Source organism: Pongo pygmaeus, chromosome 7, assembly GCF_028885625.2.
Source record: "Pongo pygmaeus isolate AG05252 chromosome 7, NHGRI_mPonPyg2-v2.0_pri, whole genome shotgun sequence".
Lineage (NCBI taxonomy): Eukaryota > Metazoa > Chordata > Mammalia > Primates > Hominidae > Pongo > Pongo pygmaeus.
This window is the reverse complement of record NC_072380.2, coordinates 35,975,249-35,994,903: the sequence shown is the minus strand read 5'-3', so window position 1 is coordinate 35,994,903 and position 19,655 is coordinate 35,975,249. Positions and strand designations below refer to the sequence as shown.

Genomic DNA, 19,655 nt, shown 5'->3' with positions numbered 1-19,655 from the left:
TAACATTTTCCCACGGAAGGGCAGAAAATGTTCTATACAGTCTGGAAAAATAGCCCAAGCATTTTGAGGAATAAGGTGATTGGTATTCCAGTACTCCAGTTATGGTATGGCTATGATGACCTTGGATTGTATAAAACTATATCCTAAGGAAGTGTGTGTGTGTGTGTGTGTGTGTGTGTGTGTGTGTGTGTGTGTGTGTGTGTATGGTACTGGCTGGGATGGGAATGTTAGAAGACAATCTTCTTGCTTCCAGTAGCCTCACAACACTGCCTCACTCTCAAGGCTTGAGCAAGAAATTTGGTTCCATATGTTAACATGTATTTGGAAATTGTCCTTTCGGAGAGCATTCTATCTCCTGCTAGGACATGGCAGGAGGTATACAAATCTCATCCTCATCGAGATTTCAAAGTGCCACTCATGTAGTATCCTAAAATGTCAATAAAAGAATCTTTATTCATAAATAACTGATATGCAGTAATTTACGTCTGTACATTTATCTTGAAAAGTCTGTAACCATCCAGTTTTTTCTTTTTTTTTTGCAAACTCGACATAAAACATCCAAACCGTCCATTTTGTTCAATACAATATAACACAGCTGTTTGGCATTACCAAATATATATGTATATATATTTATAGATATGTACATGTGCTGAAAAAGAAGCCAGTGCAGCCTTTTCTAAGAAGTCCATCCAAGTATTTACTGTACAACATTCAGAATTTACATTGATAATACAAGGCACAAAAAGTGTGGTATGAAGCCAAGGCTATGCTTCATTCAGCCTCTCTCCTCTGGCTTGCTCAGTCCTTCAGCTTCATGTCAAATTAAGTGTTCAGCCCTGCTTTATTTTATTTTATTTTATTTTTTGGCTTTGAACACATCAAATAAAAGTTGAGAGTGGTATGGGTTTGAGATATGAATCACTTGAAAGAACACCCCCACGCACCTTCCCAAAATAAACAGAAAAAAAAGTGAAATCTGTTTTAAAATCTTCCATGCAGAAATGGAGGTACGCAAGTACTCATATTTTTTGAGTTTGGGTCAGAAGAATGAGCCAGTTTTCCTTTAAATGCTTAGGGTGGAAATGTTTCTAGGTTGAGACTTCCTGGAGTGCATGTACCAATCAGACATGATTATGAAGAATGGGTAATTCTGAGTCTTTATTCCAATTTGGAAAAGGAGAACATTGTTCTTCCAACCAGAAAATTCCCAGATTCTGAGTGCTTTTCCACTTTTGTATAGAAAAATGTTGAATGGTAGTGACCTACATAATCTAGCCATAAGCCTTGGAGAGTGTTTCTGATTGAAAGTTTTCAGTTACCCTCTGCTGAGGCTTATATTCCTGATACCTGGCAAAGGGTGCTCTGTCTCTCAGCATCATTGGAACTAGCTAATGGAGGCATATTGGAATTATTAGGTCTATTTCTGATTGTAATGTCTGTGTTTCAGTAATGGGGTCATAAGGCATGATATTCTGCTGACAAAATCCCCTCAAATATTGTCTCTCCCTTCTATGATTCACCAGAACCATAGTTAAATCTCCACCTACAGATATGAAAATTTAAGAGAATTATATAATTTGGCCAATTTTGGGATTCGAGTGTAAACAGTGCTTGAAATTAGTGAAATACTTTTTAGGGTTAGCAAAACTGGAGGCAAAAGGGCATTTTCATTGTAATCATGCCTTTTGTGAAAGTATTTTGACACGCACTCCCATTCATGCAAAGAACTACCTTACCAAATTTAGTAAGTCCATAATTCAAAGCTATAACTTTTTTGAAAAATAAATAAGATGGAGCCCTGCTGAACTCAATATTAGTAGTGGGGAAGGGAATTTTTAAGCTTAGGCGTAACCATGAAGCTTAATGCCTTTTTTATCTTTGGGTCAGATGGAGGGCGGGTGCTAGGACATGAAGTTTAAATGGTACTGCCTTAGGTCCACCTCACGAGGACATTCCCAATCCATGATCTTCACAGCAAAAGGAAAAAGCAATGAGTAGCTGCTTCAAAAACCACAATTATTCTATGTGAGTTAAATTTCCTACTTCAGATCACGGTACTACACACTAGTGACTAACGGCCAGGTCTGATTTCCATCCCCTGTTACTTTTCGAAGAATTACAGTGTACAAGTTGCCATTTCGATGTCGTGAATGACCCTGGAGTGGGGATGTGAGGAGTTCATGGTAGACACTGGCTCTCCTAGAATTGCTTTTGCAAAAACACCACATGCTGTCAATACAGCCAAACAGCTTTGTAACGGCAGCTTTTGAAAGAATTTGGAACGTAAAAACACAAAATATGCAACACGTCTAAGATTAGTAACATTTTCACTTTTGTGACATTGGACAAAATACATTTTTGCTTGTAGTTCAGGAAAATTCTATGCAGACAAAACAGTGGAAACTACGGAAACGGTGGTCATTCAGCTTTTGGCTAAAGCATCGATTTTCAAATACAGCGCTATGGCAACTAACACCAAAGGCGAATAAAATTGTGTCATTCTCTGTAGGCCAACATTTTGCTCTCCCATTTGCTGTGGCCATCACCTCTAATCCAGTCAATGAGAGTTACTGAGGATTCAAACTCTGCAATGTTTCATGAGGAAACAATGACAATGGGCCACAGACAGTGGGCCAGAGAGGAAGATTTCTCAGCTCCTTCACGATTCCTGTGACCTTTACAGAGCTGGAACAGAGACCTCTGCGAGAACTTTGCCTTCAATACATCTGATAGCTATATCACTCAACACATTTACAGAGGGCAGAGGGACTAAGAAATTGAAGAGAAAATGGCTAAAAGGAAAAACAAAAGCATATCAAGAGATTTTATAACATTTTGAAATTCACAGGTAAATTTGCCAGAAGTTTGGCAAGTAGAAGATACTATCTAAAACCAATTATCCTATTTTAATCATCTACATTTGTTTATCAATCCTGATGCTGAGAATGTTTCTCAAGGAAAATAGTTGCAATAAATCCAGAACTTTTAATCCAAAGAGAACCCTGTTTTAGTGATTTGACTTAATATCCCCTCCCAAAGACAACTGAAAGAAAAATATAGAGACCTCGGCAAAAGACACCACCTGCAGTTGGAGATAAGAATAATAATAAAAAGGTTCTTCTCTTTAAAGAGAACTGTGTCAATTCTTTTTCATCTCTTACAAAAAGGCCAATAAAATTTTTGTGGGAGTACATCTGAGTTTTATGAGACTTCCTGCACTGGTAAATGAAGTTTGTATTTAAATCCATAGAGCAAGCTTCCTTTTGGCCTAAAGGATTTTAATGTAAACCAGTAAGAATGTACAAGCAATGTTGTAAAAACTGTAAATTAACTTTATGATGCTACAGTCTGGTGAATCTGTGAAGTGCACCATTTTGGTGGCATAATTTAAAGCCATATTTAAAACATGACTATTAGACTTAAATGCCTTTGAGGACTGAAAGATTTGGCATTGAGTGGGATATTTTCGTAAAAATTTTAAGTAACTTACCAAGTACTCGAGTCCACTTTTAATTTTGTTTCATTTTGCAATAGGACAATAAAATTTCCAAATTAAGTGCTTGGATAGATGAGTAAATCTCTTTCAAGAGGGGTATTTGTGTTGTGACAGGCACATATTACAATAGGACTAAATTTAGGTCACAGTGAATAACTAAGTTCAAGTGTAAGCTCACTTTTTATCTGATCTGCAATTCTACCTCCTCCCCCACACCTTGGTCTGTAAATCTCACAAATGTGGGTTCTCTTTGAAATTGTATTGTAACATACTATACAATCCTGACATGCAGTGACCACAGAATTTCATACATTTCTATAGAAATCCTATGTAGGATCCTAGCAGAAATAAGTAAAAGAGAAACATAAAGAAGAAACAAAATGGGCTGAAGGATGAATTTGATTGAATCTTAGGCTGAAGTCTGAGGTGAATTATGTTAACTTCCTCCTTTGTAATCCTATATGATATGATGTTCAAGTTGTTTATAAAACCCAGGCCAAAGGAAAAAAAAATCCATGGGAGGTAACTCCAGACATTCAGGGATTGACAATAATCTCGTCTCATCTTAAAATAATCTAGATAGATTTGAAGGAAAATCATTTAGAATTTTCATCTATTTAAAAATACTTAAAATGTATCAAACATCTAAAAAAAGACCTATGTAGAGTCACAGAGTAGATGAAACAATTATAATGCCAATTAGAAGGGAAGAGGGAAAATGCTAAGGACAGTTTAAAACAAAAAAAAACAAAAATCCTCCAAGATGGATTCCAACATAAGCTCTATAATGTGCTTTCTACAAGTTTTTACTCAATAGTGAATGCAGATTTCCTCTGCACACCACCCCATGCCAACCACCTTGTGACTGGTTGACCATCTACTTCTCTCTCTTTCTCTTTCAGAAATTCTATCAGTGATGCCAGATGATTTACATTTTCATGCTGTTTATCTATTGTTTCCTAGAAGAAATAAATAAGCACACTAGCAAAAGGGTGTTTTCTTGATCTTGAGATGGTATTGTGAAAATATGCTTGACAGTTTTAAGATGATTTCTTTGTTCTACATCATAAGCCTTTGGTTCCTGAGAAAAGCGAGATGCTTTTGAATTACATGTAGCAAAGCCTTCTATCTAATATAGGGGACCATATGTACCACACATTAGTTAGAGAAAATGGCCAACACATTCAAGAGTTCTTCCATGCCTTACCCATGGTATCATAAATTCAACTCATCTTTAGGCCTTTTTCACTTGGCATGGAGATTCACAACATTATTATTATTATTATTTTACAAGGGATCTACCAAAACATTGTTTAAAAAAATGGATCACATCCCAAATGCCAAGTACTCCCCAACTCCCCACCTCCTCCATTCCCTGACTACTTTTTATTCGAATGTAACCAACCTCTAAGTAGCTGACTAGCTGCCCTGTGGTTCATCTGGGTCCTTGACTTTGGTTGTCCTGATTGTGAACAGCAAGTTAAAATATCCACCAGAAGATGAGCAAGAGCAAATCTGTTCACCTTTAGTCTACCAGGACATCTTGTCAAAAATGATTTAATAGGATAAAAAGATGGAGTAAAGTGATAAGATGAGGGTCATGAATTATCTGTGGATTTCAATCTTCCACAATATCACTGCCTCCTAATGTAAAAAAAAATCATAGAGCAAAATAGCCATATGTTAATGGTTCTATAGAGAAAGCATATTCAGGGAGGCGGAATAGTCACAGCGTGAAGGCTCCCTGAATGATGCATGTGGTTTCAGGGACACTGTGGTAGAGGATGCCTCAAGTCTATTTACTCAGATATCATTTAGAGCAAAGACTATCTGCTAATTTCCCAAGAGGCAAAATGAGGATCACATATAGCCTTACTGAGAGATTTTGTGATGACATAGTACCCACATGTTAGACAATTTCAAGAATCTGGATTGAAAAATCCAGTAAAACTCATTTTCTTATAACAACAATGTTAGAGAACTAGATCAACACATGCCTCCTAGAATTATAGCTGATTTGAGGCCTATGACATCTGCAGTTCATGTGTTTTTGAACCTGCTTTAATCTCTCCTGTCCCCATATCCATGTAATAAGCTGTGTTCTAATAGCACTCAGCAATTTGAGTGGCTTAGATGGGAATAGAGATGGTCCCACTTTGTTGTGTTAGAAAAAACAACTTTCCATATTGACAAGTTTAATTATGCTCCTTGATACCTCTCTACTGCAAGGGATAAGGAAGAGGAAGAAAGAATAAGGGTAGATTTGTCTCAGGAAAAAAGTAAAAGGTGGAGTACACTATAAGAACTAGTTTGTGGTCTGTCTTACCTCTCCATTGTGTCTCCATTAAGTGGCTAGAAGAGACAGGGAGTTGGTGCTGGTGTGATGTGCTCAGATTCTAAATTCTAAATGCCCTCCTTGACGTTGAAGTCATACAAATGGGTTGGCAACCCTGTTTCACGTCTAAAACCAGTTTTACAATGATTTCTGACATCACAGATGCCAGTTGGTAGAAAACTCTGACAATCTAGTACCAGAATCAGCTGGCCCTTTGGGGCAGATCATTAAAAACCTATTTCAAAGCATGCACTTAATCAATCTCTGCCTTCCCAGCATTATCATAGCTCATCTTTTCCCACAGCTACTTCTGCCCTCACTTTTATCCTTGCCACTCCAAATCTGAGGAGTTAACCCAAATGTGGATTCCAAGGAGATAGTAGAGCCCTCTTATATGTAGGAGAGCTTGTACTTTTCCCTATTAACATGTTTTACCTATATAAAATTTAGTTTCTTCAGCAGGGGAATCTCACTGATTATAAATGAAGGCTGAATTCCCCCAACGCCACTGGGCAGAAAGCGGCCTCTTCCCCATTTAAAGCAAATGTCCCCAAGCTGGCCATCACTCTGTCTCATGGGAGGAAGTGGACTAGAGTCCATTTTGCCTGCTGTAGTTGAAGTCGGCTTCATCAAGCTGGGATTCTGAAATGTTTGAGAGTTTCATGTGTGTCCTCCCAATCTCTTCCAGGGCACAGGCCAGGGAGTCAAGATCACCATCATGCTGATGACGAGCTTCCCACAGGTTCAAAATGACAGCAGATGGGCTACTTTGTGTAGCGAAATAAGATAAATTCCTAGATGGAGAGAGTTAAACAAAAAGATCAAAACATGAAAATAAAGGAATAAACACTGATCACCATAAGATAATTAAAAATGAATTTTAATAGATATAGTAGGGATAAAAAGCTATAGTAAGGCAGGTCTGGGGCAGTCTAATTTGTATCCCAGCACTCAATTGAAACTGTGCTGTGGAATGTTACCAATAACCTTATCTCCCGAGTCTTGTTTTGTCTCTCTTGTTTGTTTTAGAGACAGGGTCTTGCTCTGTCACCCAGGCTGGAGTGCAATGGCACAATCATAGCTCACTGCAGCCTTGACCTCCTGGGCTTAAGTGATCCTCTTGCCTCAGCCTCCCAAAATGTTGGGATTACAAGTATGAGACACCATGTTTGGCCTCAAGTCTTTTGGGTCCTCACTTTCCTTGAACTCTTTGTGTGTGTGTGTGTGTGTGTGTGTGTGTGTGTGTGTATTTTCTTCTTGACCATCCCCTTGACATGCTCTATTTCATTAGTTTATCTCATACTTTCACTCATTCCTATCTTTTCAAAATATTTGACCCCTCTCTACTTTGGCTAACGTAAGAGCTTTCAAGGTTTTATCTTTGATTTCTTGTTGTTCTGTCCTTCCTCAGTGGGCTTATATACTAAATGGAGTAGTTATCAAACAACATAGATAGTATTGTAAATCTATACCTCCAATCTTTAAGTTAATGTGAGCTAATTACAGATCTCTAAATGGCCTTGGGATTGTTCCAATTACAGATGCCTCTAGCTCCACAAATGCAATGCATCAGAAACTGGTGTCTCTGTGCCTCCAAACTGGTCCTTCTTCTAACTAGAACAAGTATCCCAGTATTTATAACCATCTTTCTAATCTCTCACACTAGATCATTTGTTTTTGAGTCTTCCTTTTATATTTTTTTTTCTTTTTAACGTACTCATCAGCTTCTCCGTTGCTCTCCATGTTTACTACCTATACCTAATTTATACTCTGTCACTTTATGGTCTAAATCACAGCAAAATCTTTAGTTTTTCCAAACTCGAATATACTCTGCATTCTAGTTCCTCAGTCATGAAATATCTACTCTAGTTGTCTTCAATGACTTCCTTGGTCTGGCCTTGATCTAGCTATGGATATTAATATAAATATCCATAGCTAGCTATGGATATTAGTATAAATATCCATAGCTAGATATGGATATCCCTATCTCATACATATATATATATATATATATATATATATATATAGTCTTTTCTCCCACTCAGTCTTATTTTGCTCTTTGAACCACTGACCCTGACTTAGGTAACACTTTGCTTCTTGCTTTAATTTAATCCATTCAGTTCACTAGAAAGGTCCACGTCCTCCCTTTATCCTGTTCATCAAGATCATATGCACCCACAAATGGACAAGTTTAATTATGCTCATTGATACCTCTCTACTACAAGGGGCAAGGAAGAGGAAGAACAAACAAGGGTAGAGTTGTGTCGGGAAAAAATGGTTCAGTTTTTTGTGTGTGTCTCAATGGTTCAAAATCCCAATGGTGTTTGGCTGTGTCCGATGGTTCAATTCTCATCTCCTCTTTTCCCAGAATGATTTATGTCTTCTCTGAACTCTTTTTATGCTTGTACTTAACTTTCATGTGAATAAAATGCTTATCTATTTTGTGTGTGTGTGTGTGTGTGTGTGTGTGTGTGTGTGTGTGTGTGTTCTGCCTTCTCAATTTGACCACAAACACCTGAAGGGTAAGGATCATATCTACTGATTTTCTGAATCTGCTACAGCACTTATGATAATACTACAATAGGTGCTTATTCAACATTCTTCAGCCAAGTAATTGATTCCTACAGCGCTTTTTAAGATGGCATGGTGTCTTCAGTAAAAGCATGGTAAGCTTTAGGACAGTAACTTTTGTATGACGAAGACAAAGACAACACAAAAGATTAAAGGTCACTGTTCTTCATAGGGACTTTTACAGTAAGGATAGAAATGTCATCTCTGGTAAAATTCTGATGAGTCGAAAAGATTTTCCAGAGCCAGCCAAGTATTTCCTATTTTGAGGATGGTATTACTTTCCCTTACCACACCCAGCTTATGGTCACAAAGAGGACTGATGTAGAGTGGAGCATTCAGACTACAGACAAGCTTTTAAGGATGCGTTGCCATTTATAAGAGCCACAGATGCATGCACACACGCACACGCACACACACAGAGCAATTCTGAGTGAATAAAGTGCTGTTTTACTCAAAGGTCTTAAGATCCTGTTTACAGTCAGTTGGTTGCCAAATAGCACTACAAGTATGTTCCACTAATAGACATCTTTAATCGTGAAATAGAAAAGGCTGGCTTAAAAACATTCTCTCTAGTTTTTCTTTTTGTCTTTTCTCGCCTTCCTCCTTTTCTTTTTTCTTTAATGCTTATTCATTTCTATACTAATAGAAATGGCAAAGCAAATCTTGCTTAAGTAGTTGAAGGGATCTTAGTTCTTCTTATTTAAGAAATTTGTTTTGGCTGAGTGTGGTGGCCCAGGCGGGAGGATCACTTGAGGCCAGGAGTTCAAGACCAGCCTGGAAAACATGGCAAGACTTCTGTCTCCACAAAAATAAAATAAATTAGTCAGGGTGCAGTGGTGCACACCTGTAGTCCCAGCTACTCAGGAGGTTCCAGTAGGAGGATCATGTAAGCCCAGGAGTTCAAAGCTGCAGTGAGCTATGATTGTACCACTGCATTCCAGGCTGGGCAGCAGAGTGAGACCCTGTCTCAAAAAAAGACAAACAAACAAAAAAACTGAACAACTTTGTTTTGAATATTGTCACTTATTCCTTGTCATGTAGAGATGTTTGTAGGGAAAGTTGCAATATCTTCCTACAAACACTGTCACCAAAACCCAGGTAGAAGGCAAACTGAAGGAACAGCTGGGAGAGAGGCAAATGGAGAGACGAGGCGTGAGTGGACTCTGGGTCACCTGTGTGACAGTCTTCTTTTATGTCCATCATGAGAATGATGACCATGGACATTCTTTTGTTTCTAGCATGGGTAAATGATTCTTTATGATCTCTACTGTTGTTTCAAAAACAACAGCTACAACAGAAAAGCAGCAGTACTTTCTCCTTATTAAGGATTTATAGTTACATTTTGTATTTGCTATTGATCAACGATGAACTTTTGCCCTATGGGAATGACTAGAATCTTTGTGAGCCTACTACCTTAAAAGTTAACACTCTATTCTATACCAGGGGTTGACAGACTTTCTCTGTAAATGACCAGATAGTCAATGTTTTTGGTTTTGGGGGCCACATATGGTCAGTGTTGCTGCTACTCTACTCTGCCTTGGTATTGCAAAAACAGACAGAAACAATATGTTAAGTGAATGAGCGTGGCTGTGTCCCAATAAAACTTTATGTGGCACACTGATATTTGATTGTCACACAGATTTCATGTGTGGCACAATATTACTCTTTTGATTTTTTTTTCAGACCATTTAAAAATGCGAAAACCATCCTTAGCTCATGGGCTGTATACTAGCAGGTGGTGGGCCAGATGTGGCCTGCAGACCACCATGCTGACCTCGCTCCTCTGCTGTCTTATAACCTAAAGTAGGTTTCCATAGCTAGTAGTGATTTGAAAGAAGATCAGGCTGAACTTCCTGTGTTTGAAATAAGCAACTAGATGGCCAAAGTTGCTGAATCTCTAGCTCTATGTCCTGCCTCAGGCACTCTGAGAACTTTACCCTAGGTAAATGTTTGGGGATCTTTGACATTTCAAGACATGACAGGAACACCAGGGCATAAAAACGCAATAACAGAACCTTTAGAGGGGCATAAAAACTAGGTTTTGAGGCTTCTAATGAATCATTGTCTCAACACAATATTAAAAATATTCGTGAGTACACCTGCCTCAAGGAAGAGAAGGGCCGGAGAATGACTCCTGCCAGTCACATGGTTCTGAAAAGTTCGGCAAATGTCCTGATTTGTGGAATAGGCACCCATGGCTAAATGAAGCTAAATGATCAAAAGAGGCAGAAATAACTCTCTTGGCACAGGTCTCTGAACATATTGTAGCAAGTGAAATGTGCTCCCCAAAGCAAATTTTAAATTTATTCTTTGAATTTGCACAAGCACATTCAGCACAACATAAATCTCAAATTCCACTTAATTTTAATATATACATAGAAGAATGTATTGGCCTTATTAAAAATAGTAGAATCAGCTTTGCAGTTAGCAGACATCCTATTGTGAGAAAACATTTAAATGGCACTTCAAATGCCATTTTCAAGGCATTATAAATCTAAGTACTACAAATATAACAAACCACACAGCTCATGCACCTAGAAGGTTGCAGTAAGTGAACAGAATGTAGAGGAGGGGTCAGCCAGTAACAGAGAAGAAAGTTTCATTATTGGGAAATCAAAACTTAAGCAGGGAAGATGACAGGGTATAACCTTATAAGGGGGATAATAAAACTTAGGTGACGTCCAGGAAGATCGTTCCCATAGTACTTGGCCAATGAGGAACTGGAGGAGGGACTTGTGTACTAGGAGATAAATTACCTGCCGTAGCTGCCCTGGGTATGCCTGCCTACTAGACACCCGATCTTGCAAGACCGCTATTAAAAGTCTTACTTTCTCTGTTCTTTGTGCCTCTGAGTCTATTCTTTGGGTTTGGACGGGTGAGCATGTTTCTCACACTATTAAACTACATTTATCTGTTTACAATAGAATACTATATGGGCTTGGCATGGTGGCTTACGCCTGTAATCCCAGCACTTTGGGAGGCCGAGGTGGGCAGATCACCTGAGGTCAGGAGTCTGGAGACCAGTCTGGCCAACATGGTGAAACCCCCATCTCTACTAAAAATATAAAAATTAGCTAGGCATGGTGGCATGTGCCTGTAGTCCCAGCTACTTGGGAGGCTGAAGCACAAGAATCGCTTGAACACATGAGGCAGAGATTACAGTGAGCCAAGATCGCGCCACTGCACTCTAACCTGGGCGACAGAGCAAGACTTCATCTCAAAATATATATATACCTAAAATCTCAATGCAATAGGCTACTTCTCAAAGATAGTTGAATTATTTTGCTGCTTACATGTGTGCAAATACATTATGATTTTATGAAATTGGTATGCCATGTATCCATCTCATCTCCTTGTGAAATTATTTGGATCCTAATCTATGTGACCCATTTCTCTTCATCATAATGCTGGTGCATTTGGGCACCGGCAGGTAAATGCACACACCATTCAGGGAACATTACTAATACAGTACTACAAAACAGAATTCACAGCAATAGTTGATTTTAAGCAATTTCCTGAGTGTGTTTGATTTTTTTTTTTTAAATGGAACCAGAACATTAGCAAAAATAGTAATCCTGAATATTCAGATAGATGCCTGAAAATGAAACTTTTTTTTTTTCTTTGACAAATTTTTAAGGAAGTGAATGCTTACTACCCTCATCTTAGATGCTTCAGATTGTTAACTTTTTTTATGCATTGACTCCAGGGAACCTTCTGTTATAGCCTTTTCAAATTCTGATCAATGGAGGTAATTCTGAAAACTAAGATTTATTTTTTGCAGTGTCATTAAGATGTTATATAATATGCAGACATAAATGAGCTACTCTCTATTTTTTATCAATTATTTTATTTTTGAGACAGAGTCTCATTCTGTCTCCCAGGCTGGAGTGCAGTGGTATGATCTCGGCTGACTGCAACCTCCACCTCCCAGGTTTCAGCAATTCTTATGCTTCAGCCTCCCAAGTAGCAGGGATTACAGGCGTGTGCCACCATGCCCAGCTAATTTTTGTACTTTTAGTAGATACAGGATTTCGCCATGTTGCACAGGCTGGTCTCGAACTCCTGGCCTCCAGTAATCAGCCACCTTTGTCTCACAAAGTGCTGAGATTACAAGTCTCAGCTGTTGTGCCTGGCCTAAACAATCTAATCTCTAAATTTTAGGAATTTACTTTAGCATCATTTTGTCTTCAATTCATTTCCCCAGCCCTATAGACTCAATAACTTTATCTTTCCTTTGGAACTCTGAGTGAGCACAGATAAACTATAAAATACAGGGACAAGCAGATTAAAGCTTAGGCGAAGACAGCCAAATACATTCATCTATGTAAGTTCATTGAGTACTAATGGTTTATTAAATTTAATTTTGTTTTCTTGAGCTTAAATGCTTTCTATACACCTGAGTTCCAGGGGATTTGTTTTATTACCATGATTAATTTTTATCTTTCAGAGACTTCTCTGTCTCTATCCCTTGGCTTCAATTAAAAGCCCATGTGTTATGTAGAAGCCAGGGCAGAACTGGAAACTTCTGAATCTTGACCTTACCAATTTCACCTGCTAGACATAGGCCAACTTACAATGGTGTATATGAGTTAAAAACCGAATTTTTATATAGAATCTTAATTTTCAGAATACATCTTTAAACTAATAACCTTGTTAAAATAATAAAACTTTAGATTTGAGGATTTTTGAAAATAGTTATTGAGCCTTCTGTTTTCTTTTTTGAAGGTATAAAGGTGGGGTAGAGAATTGAGGAACCATATAGAATTCTGCCTTATAGGTCTTTATAAATTATTGCAACACAGGGCTAATTTTATGAAAAGGAAAAGTGGCTAGAGATACCACCCTTACTTTAGGACTGTGAAAGCTTTCAGATCTTCCCAAATCCCTGAGTATTCAAATGCAAATATTTTAGGGACTAGCACATCTAAATCCTCCATCAGTTAACAAAGAGATTAGATAACAGGAATGGAAAGGAAGGCACAGGGCTCAGGCTCTGTCTTAGCCCTGGGGAGGTACACTGAAGAGCTACCAAGGGCACCTTGCACTTCCAGCTGGAGTCGGCCCAGCTCAGCGTTCTGAGTCTGTAATGGCCTCACTTTCATTCAAAATTCCAGATAACAAAGCTTTTATTTCAGTTACTGGGAACCATGGTACCAGGAGGACAGTCTACCTATTTGCAAGCTGTAAGCTCTTCCCGTGACTGCTTGTGAGAATGAATTTCATATTAAAATATACTAGGGCATTGCATTTGAGTTGCAGCCCCATATTCTTAGCAAAGAAGTCACTTCAACCCAGGTACGTGCAATAATTTCCTTCAGAATGTGGGCTTTTGCCCAACACTTTCAAATAGAAGGGAACACTTGTACCTGTGACACGAGGGCAGCAAGTTTAACTGTTTAAAAATTGTTGCTACTTACATATGACTCTTTTTTTTTTCTCTCCAAGATAGGGTCTCACTCTGTCACCCAGGCTGGAATGCAGTGGTGCGATCATAGCTTACTGCAGCTTTGACCTCTCAGGCTCAAGTGATCCTCCCATCTCAGCCGCTCAAGTAGCTAGGACCACAGGTGAGCATCACCATGCCTGGCTAATTTTTTTAAAAAAATTATTTTTGGTAGATATGGGGTCTCACTATGTTGCCAGGGCTCACCTTGAGTTCCCTGAGATCAAGCGATTGTCCCATCTTGGCCTCTTAAAGTGCCGGGACTATAGACGTGAGCTACCATGCCTGGCCACTGTTTTTAATTTAGCTACTAAAAAGAGTATTTTTTAAAAGATCTTCTGGGCCAGGCGCGGTGGCTTACGCTTGTAATGCCAGCACTTTGGGAGTCCGAGGAGGGCAGATCATGAGGTCAGGAGTTCAAGACTAGCCTGGCCAACATGGTGAAACCCCGTCTCTACTAAAAATACAAAGAATTAGTCGGCTGTGGTGGCAGGCGCCTGTAATCCTAGCTACTTGGGAGGCTGAGGCAGGAGAACTGCTTGAACCCAGGAGGTGGAGGTTGCAGTGAGCCTAGATGGTGCCATTGCACTCCAGCCTGGGTGACAGGGTGAGACTCTGTCTAAAAAAAAAAAAAAAAATTTGACTAGTTTGTCAGTACAAAAAGTAAAAACAAAGTTAAGCTGCCTATAATAAATTGGAAAAAATCATTACAAAAACAGTGTATAATCCTACTATATAGCCCCAGATAGGGCATTGAAACATAGTCATAATGGAAAAATATTAATATCTCTGCTATCATTTTAATTGTCTAATTTAATGAAGGCCTCTTATGTGACCAAAACCAACCCTCCATATGCTTCTTTAAATGAAAATAGAAGAGAAAAGCCATTTATCCTCAAGAGCAGTAATTGAACACACCATAAGCATTTGGCCCATTCATCAAGCTTTCATCCCCAAACTTGAATTTCACTGTGTAGTCAACAAACAGCAAAGCAGCCTGCAGGATAAAGTAAGCCAGTGCTGCATTTTTAAAGACTAAGCAAGAGATGAGCACTATATAGTTCCTGCTGTCCCCCAGTATCTTCCAGTGAGAGGAAGCTGGCATGGAAAACCCGAAAGGGAAGGACATGGGCACCTGAAAACATGCTGAGTTCCAGTCTGCCTTGTTCTAAAAGTGGTGCATTAATTATTTCAGGCCAATTAATTTGGCAATAAAATTTCCCTCTTCATTATCCTTTTACCTATTTCATTATCTGGTTCTTGGAAAAAAGCAAGAATTCTTTTTTTGGAAATGTATGAGAGCCCTGGATCCTTGAGGGACTGTCTGTTGCCAAATGAGAACAAAGTTGGTTATAGTCCTTGTTTTCAATTCTCCAGTTTCATTCCTGACAGGATAAGCCTATGACAGTCTCTCAGTTTGGGAAATGAAAAGACGATAAAACCTCACAAATAATTGAAAAGAAATAGTTAATCACTTAAAGGGCACTAATAAATGAGATACAATCATTCCTAGGATTTTACAGTCTCAAATTATGTAAACATCCTTATTCAGATGTACTGACATTGTTAACTTTTTTCAGTACTATTTGAAACAGCACTTGTGAAGGGGACTATTTAGGCTATAAACGGGTTTTTGCATGCCTGTCTTTTCTGAAAACAGTTTATAGGAAGGAAACCTATTCCTTCAAAGCCTAGCACACACACACCCACTGCCTAGAAGAAATGCGACACTCCTTGTTAGCATCCCCTGGAGCTCACAGTGGGAGCATAACTTTAGTTCTCTTGGAGGAACATAAAAAGCTTATTTTCCATATTGCCTTTAGGATAGGCACCTGCCACTTACAAACCATATACAGCTTGTTCATGGCTAAACGTGTCCCAGAGCTGTCTGTGTTCAGTTTCATATTAGCGGGCAGTTTCATGAATCACTGGCTTTGACAAAATGAAGCCCAAACATCTACCACTTTGCTGTGTTGGGTCTCTCTGGCTTCACTGCAAGGGCTTTTTAAATTTTGGACCCTGCATAAGTCCACACTGGACCAGAACCAAAAAAAACCTGACTTGGGCTTCATTGTATTTTTGACTACAAGCACCTATGTATAATACTGTCTCCCTATCCAATCATTCTTCTTAGAAGAGTCATCTGGTTTCTAGAACCAGGTAATAAAACTTGACAAGTAAGTAAAAGGAAATAGTTAATCACTTAAAATATTCTCTCATAAATTAGATAAATCATTCCTAGGATTTTACTTTCTCAAATTATAAAAACATCCTTATTCAGATACACCGACATTGTCAGCTTTCTCAGTACTACTTAAAACAGGACATGAAGGCTGATTTTTTGGAAATGGCAGCCTCATACCCATTATTTGAAGGTTAGAATGTGTTTTCTAACCTGCAGAAGCAAGAAAGCTTAGTTTAGTGTGATCATAGTAAATCCCCAAACACAAGAATGAAAATACCTAGAGCCCATAGTCACCAAGTGACCACACTTAGTGGTCTGCCTTTGAAGCCAGTGCTCTGTCTGCATCTTGTACTCATCATCTTCCCTCTTTTTTTTCCTCCCTTCTTCCCTCACTTTAAAGGAACCTGACTCTAGGACTCTCCTACCTCAAGTGATTTCGCAACAGTTATTCAGAAACAGATTGCTGAGCTGCCTTGGGGCCTTCCTCCATCCTTTTCCTCGGCCCTCTGGCCATCTCACTGTTCCTTTGCATCCAATTAATAGGATGGACAGAGGAAATGAAAAGATAGCACCTCAATGAGAGAAGATTCTGTTTCTCATTAAAGGCCCTGTTAAAAGATTTCATGGGAAACAAATTATAGCACAGCATGTCAGCCATGAGATATGAGGAATTTCACATATACGGTTTTTACACCATAACCCATTAACTCTCAAATCTGAAGTGTGTTTGAAACATTTTAACTAGCAGACCAATAAGAAATATGTTTTCCCTGGCAAGTGCTTATACATGCTCAAACAAATATACTATTGAGGAGGGCACTGGGAAAAACTGTTAATAAGACATCATTTATCTGCTGCTTTCCATTTTGGAATCCTTTCTTCCATTGTGGCGGCCTCCCCTCTACTCATCTGCCCATATCTCATGGATCTCTTCCCATCTCATGAATCTGTTCCCATAGCAACTTGGTCAAGCTGGCTGTATTTTCACAAGGGTTTCTGGAATATGAAAATTAGGAGGCATCACAGAAGAATGATCTGATAGAATTTCAGGTACTGTTAAGATCTGAGGGAAAAGACAGGAATCTTCCAAAATATCAGCCATGTAGCCTGTTTTAAGACTCACTTTCAAGATCCCTTGATGCTTGTTCATATCAATGATATTTATTAAGAGGCAGGTTTTTAGGGTCAAGAGCACTCTCCTGGCTAGGCATAGTGGCACACGCCTGTAATCTCAGCACGTTGGGAGGTCGAGGCAGGTGGATTACTTGAGGCCAGGAGTTCGAGACCAGCCTGGCCCACATGGTGAAACCCCATCACTGCAAAAATACAAAAGTTAGCCAGGCATGGTGTTTCATGCTTGTAATCCCAGCTACTCTGGAGGCTGAGGCAGGAGAATCGCTTGAACTCAGGAAGCGGAGGTTGCAGTAAGCCGAGATTGTGCCACTGCACTCCAGTGTGGGCAACAGAGAAAGACTCCATCTCAAAACAAACAAGCCAACAAAAAAGCCACTCTCCTGTGAAAGAGTTCGTATCGTTCATTAGAGAAATATTTATTGAATAACCCCCAAGTAGATAGTCCTCTCTTAGTATGTTTAATTGTAATTAAAAAATAAAAAGTATCATAAAAAATACAAAGCACTATGGAAGTTTAGATATGGGGGAACACTTCTATGTAAAGCAGTTAGTTTCCAACATTTAATTTGTTAAGTCCTCTGCATTGCTCCCCATCACCTACCCCCACATGACCAATTCGTTATTTTGCAGTTCTACCCAGCTACCAATCACAGGTGGCCAAGAGCATTGAAATGGAGTTATTACAGCTGAATTTTCAGAATAGATGTGCAATCTCAGCTTTGAAATGCAGCAAGTATGAACTCTGAGTAATAGTCAAAGTTTGCTCACAGAATCTATAACTACAACTGTTATCTATGACATTCTTTGCTAGGCTGTGTAGCTTATTTAGCGTGATCCATATGCTAGGCGAGCAGCAAGGCCACCTGTGTTGCCAGCCGTACAGCACACACCCCTGACATTTCTCGCATTCTCATCGACTGCTAAGCTTTTAACTTTACATTCCCTGTCTTTTCCTTCCTATTCAAATCTAAGTAGAAACCTGATTGGCAAAAAGGCATATTATCATCAGTGACATTTGCATTTACCAAAAGGAGGGTAAGAAAACATTTTCACTGGCAATAAAGTAAAAGCAAATGTTTTCTTCCACTTGTTTTGAAAGTTTTCCTTAATGATTTGAGGACAGTAGTTTTACTAGCTTTTAAATGCTTTTTGGAATTGAATGGAGGGGAAGAGTCAGGCGAAAGTGCAGTCACAAGATCAAGGTAGGTGAACTGCCTGAATAGAATGACTATGTACTCTGTGATCACCTTTTTGTGATCCCAGGGTTGATGAAATCCTCAGCCATGCATAGCTTTCTTACTCAATAATGTTGGCATAGAGACAATTTTAGATTTCTGTGTATTAAAACATTTACTATTAGTTCTAGACTATATTATTTGGAATCATAAGAGAGTAAAGACAATGGTTTGGGGCTTTTACAATGGGAAGTTGTGACAGATTACATCCAAAAAATCCCTGTTGTCTTTGGGACAGTACTAAAAACAGAAAGGGAACTTGACAATTTCTGCAAAATATAATTAGCTAATAGAGTGCAAGGTGGCTGTGAGTAGTTTTCTTCTATTCTTCTTCTCCAAGTATTTTGGTGGCCAGCTCTGCTGTAACCACACCAGCCTGAAGACAGAACTGAATGAGAAGGCCCTGTTAAAAGATTTCATTTTACTTTCTCAAATTATAAAAACATCCTTATTCAGACATACCGACATTGTCAGCTTTCTCAGTACTACTTAAAACAGGACATGAAGGCTGATATTTTGAAAATGGCAGCCTCACACCCATTATTTGAAGGTTAGAATGTGTTTTCTAACCTGCAGAAGCAAGAAAGCTTAGTTTAGTGTGATCATAGTAAATCCCCAAACACAAGAATGAAAATACCTAGAGCCCATGGTCACCAGGTAACCACAGTTAGTGGTCTGCCTGTGAAGCTGGTGCTCGGTCTGTATCTTGTACTCATCTTCTTCCCTCTTTCTTTTCCTCCCTTCTTCCTTCACTTTAAGATAGAGCCAATAACATCCTATGGAAGTTTTACTAAATCAAGGCAAATTCACTTAAATCAGGGGTCAGAAAACTGCAGACTATAGGCCAAATAGGGGTCGTTGTCTATTTTTGTGAATATTGCATACTGGCACACAGTCATATCTATTTGTTTACAGACTCTCTCTGGCTGCTTTCCTGTTACAGCATCAGAGTTGAATGTTGCCGAGTAGTTGAGACAGATCCCATATGGCCTAAACTCTTTCCTGTCTGGTCCTTTACAGAAAAAATAAGTTTGCTGGCTCTTAGTTTAAATCATTTTCACTCCATGATTTGACTATTTTTTGAGAGTAAAGCTAGAGATTAAAGAGAAAGGTAGGGAATGACACTCAGTGAAATTGATATGTTAACTGTATAAGGTTATTCATTTATTTAGTAGTATTGTTTTGAATCAGGGTCTTGCTCTGTCACCTAGGCTGGAGTGCAGTGGCGCAATCATAGCTCACTGCAGCCTCAAACT

At 38.9% G+C, this 19,655-nt stretch overlaps 1 protein-coding gene across 7 annotated transcripts in view; it reads right to left on the bottom strand.

Annotated features, from left to right (window-relative positions):
* Positions 1-433: 433 nt before the first annotated feature.
* UNC5D (unc-5 netrin receptor D) overlaps positions 434-19,655 on the bottom strand; it is a 554,235-nt gene continuing 535,013 nt past the window's right edge. For all 7 annotated transcript variants that reach the window (XM_054499220.2, XM_063668623.1, XM_054499221.2 and 4 more), the window contains one exon: positions 434-6,625. In XM_054499220.2, coding sequence (XP_054355195.1) covers positions 6,421-6,625 — 205 coding nt within the window. In that variant the 3' untranslated portion in view covers positions 434-6,420. The remainder of the gene's footprint in view (positions 6,626-19,655) is intronic.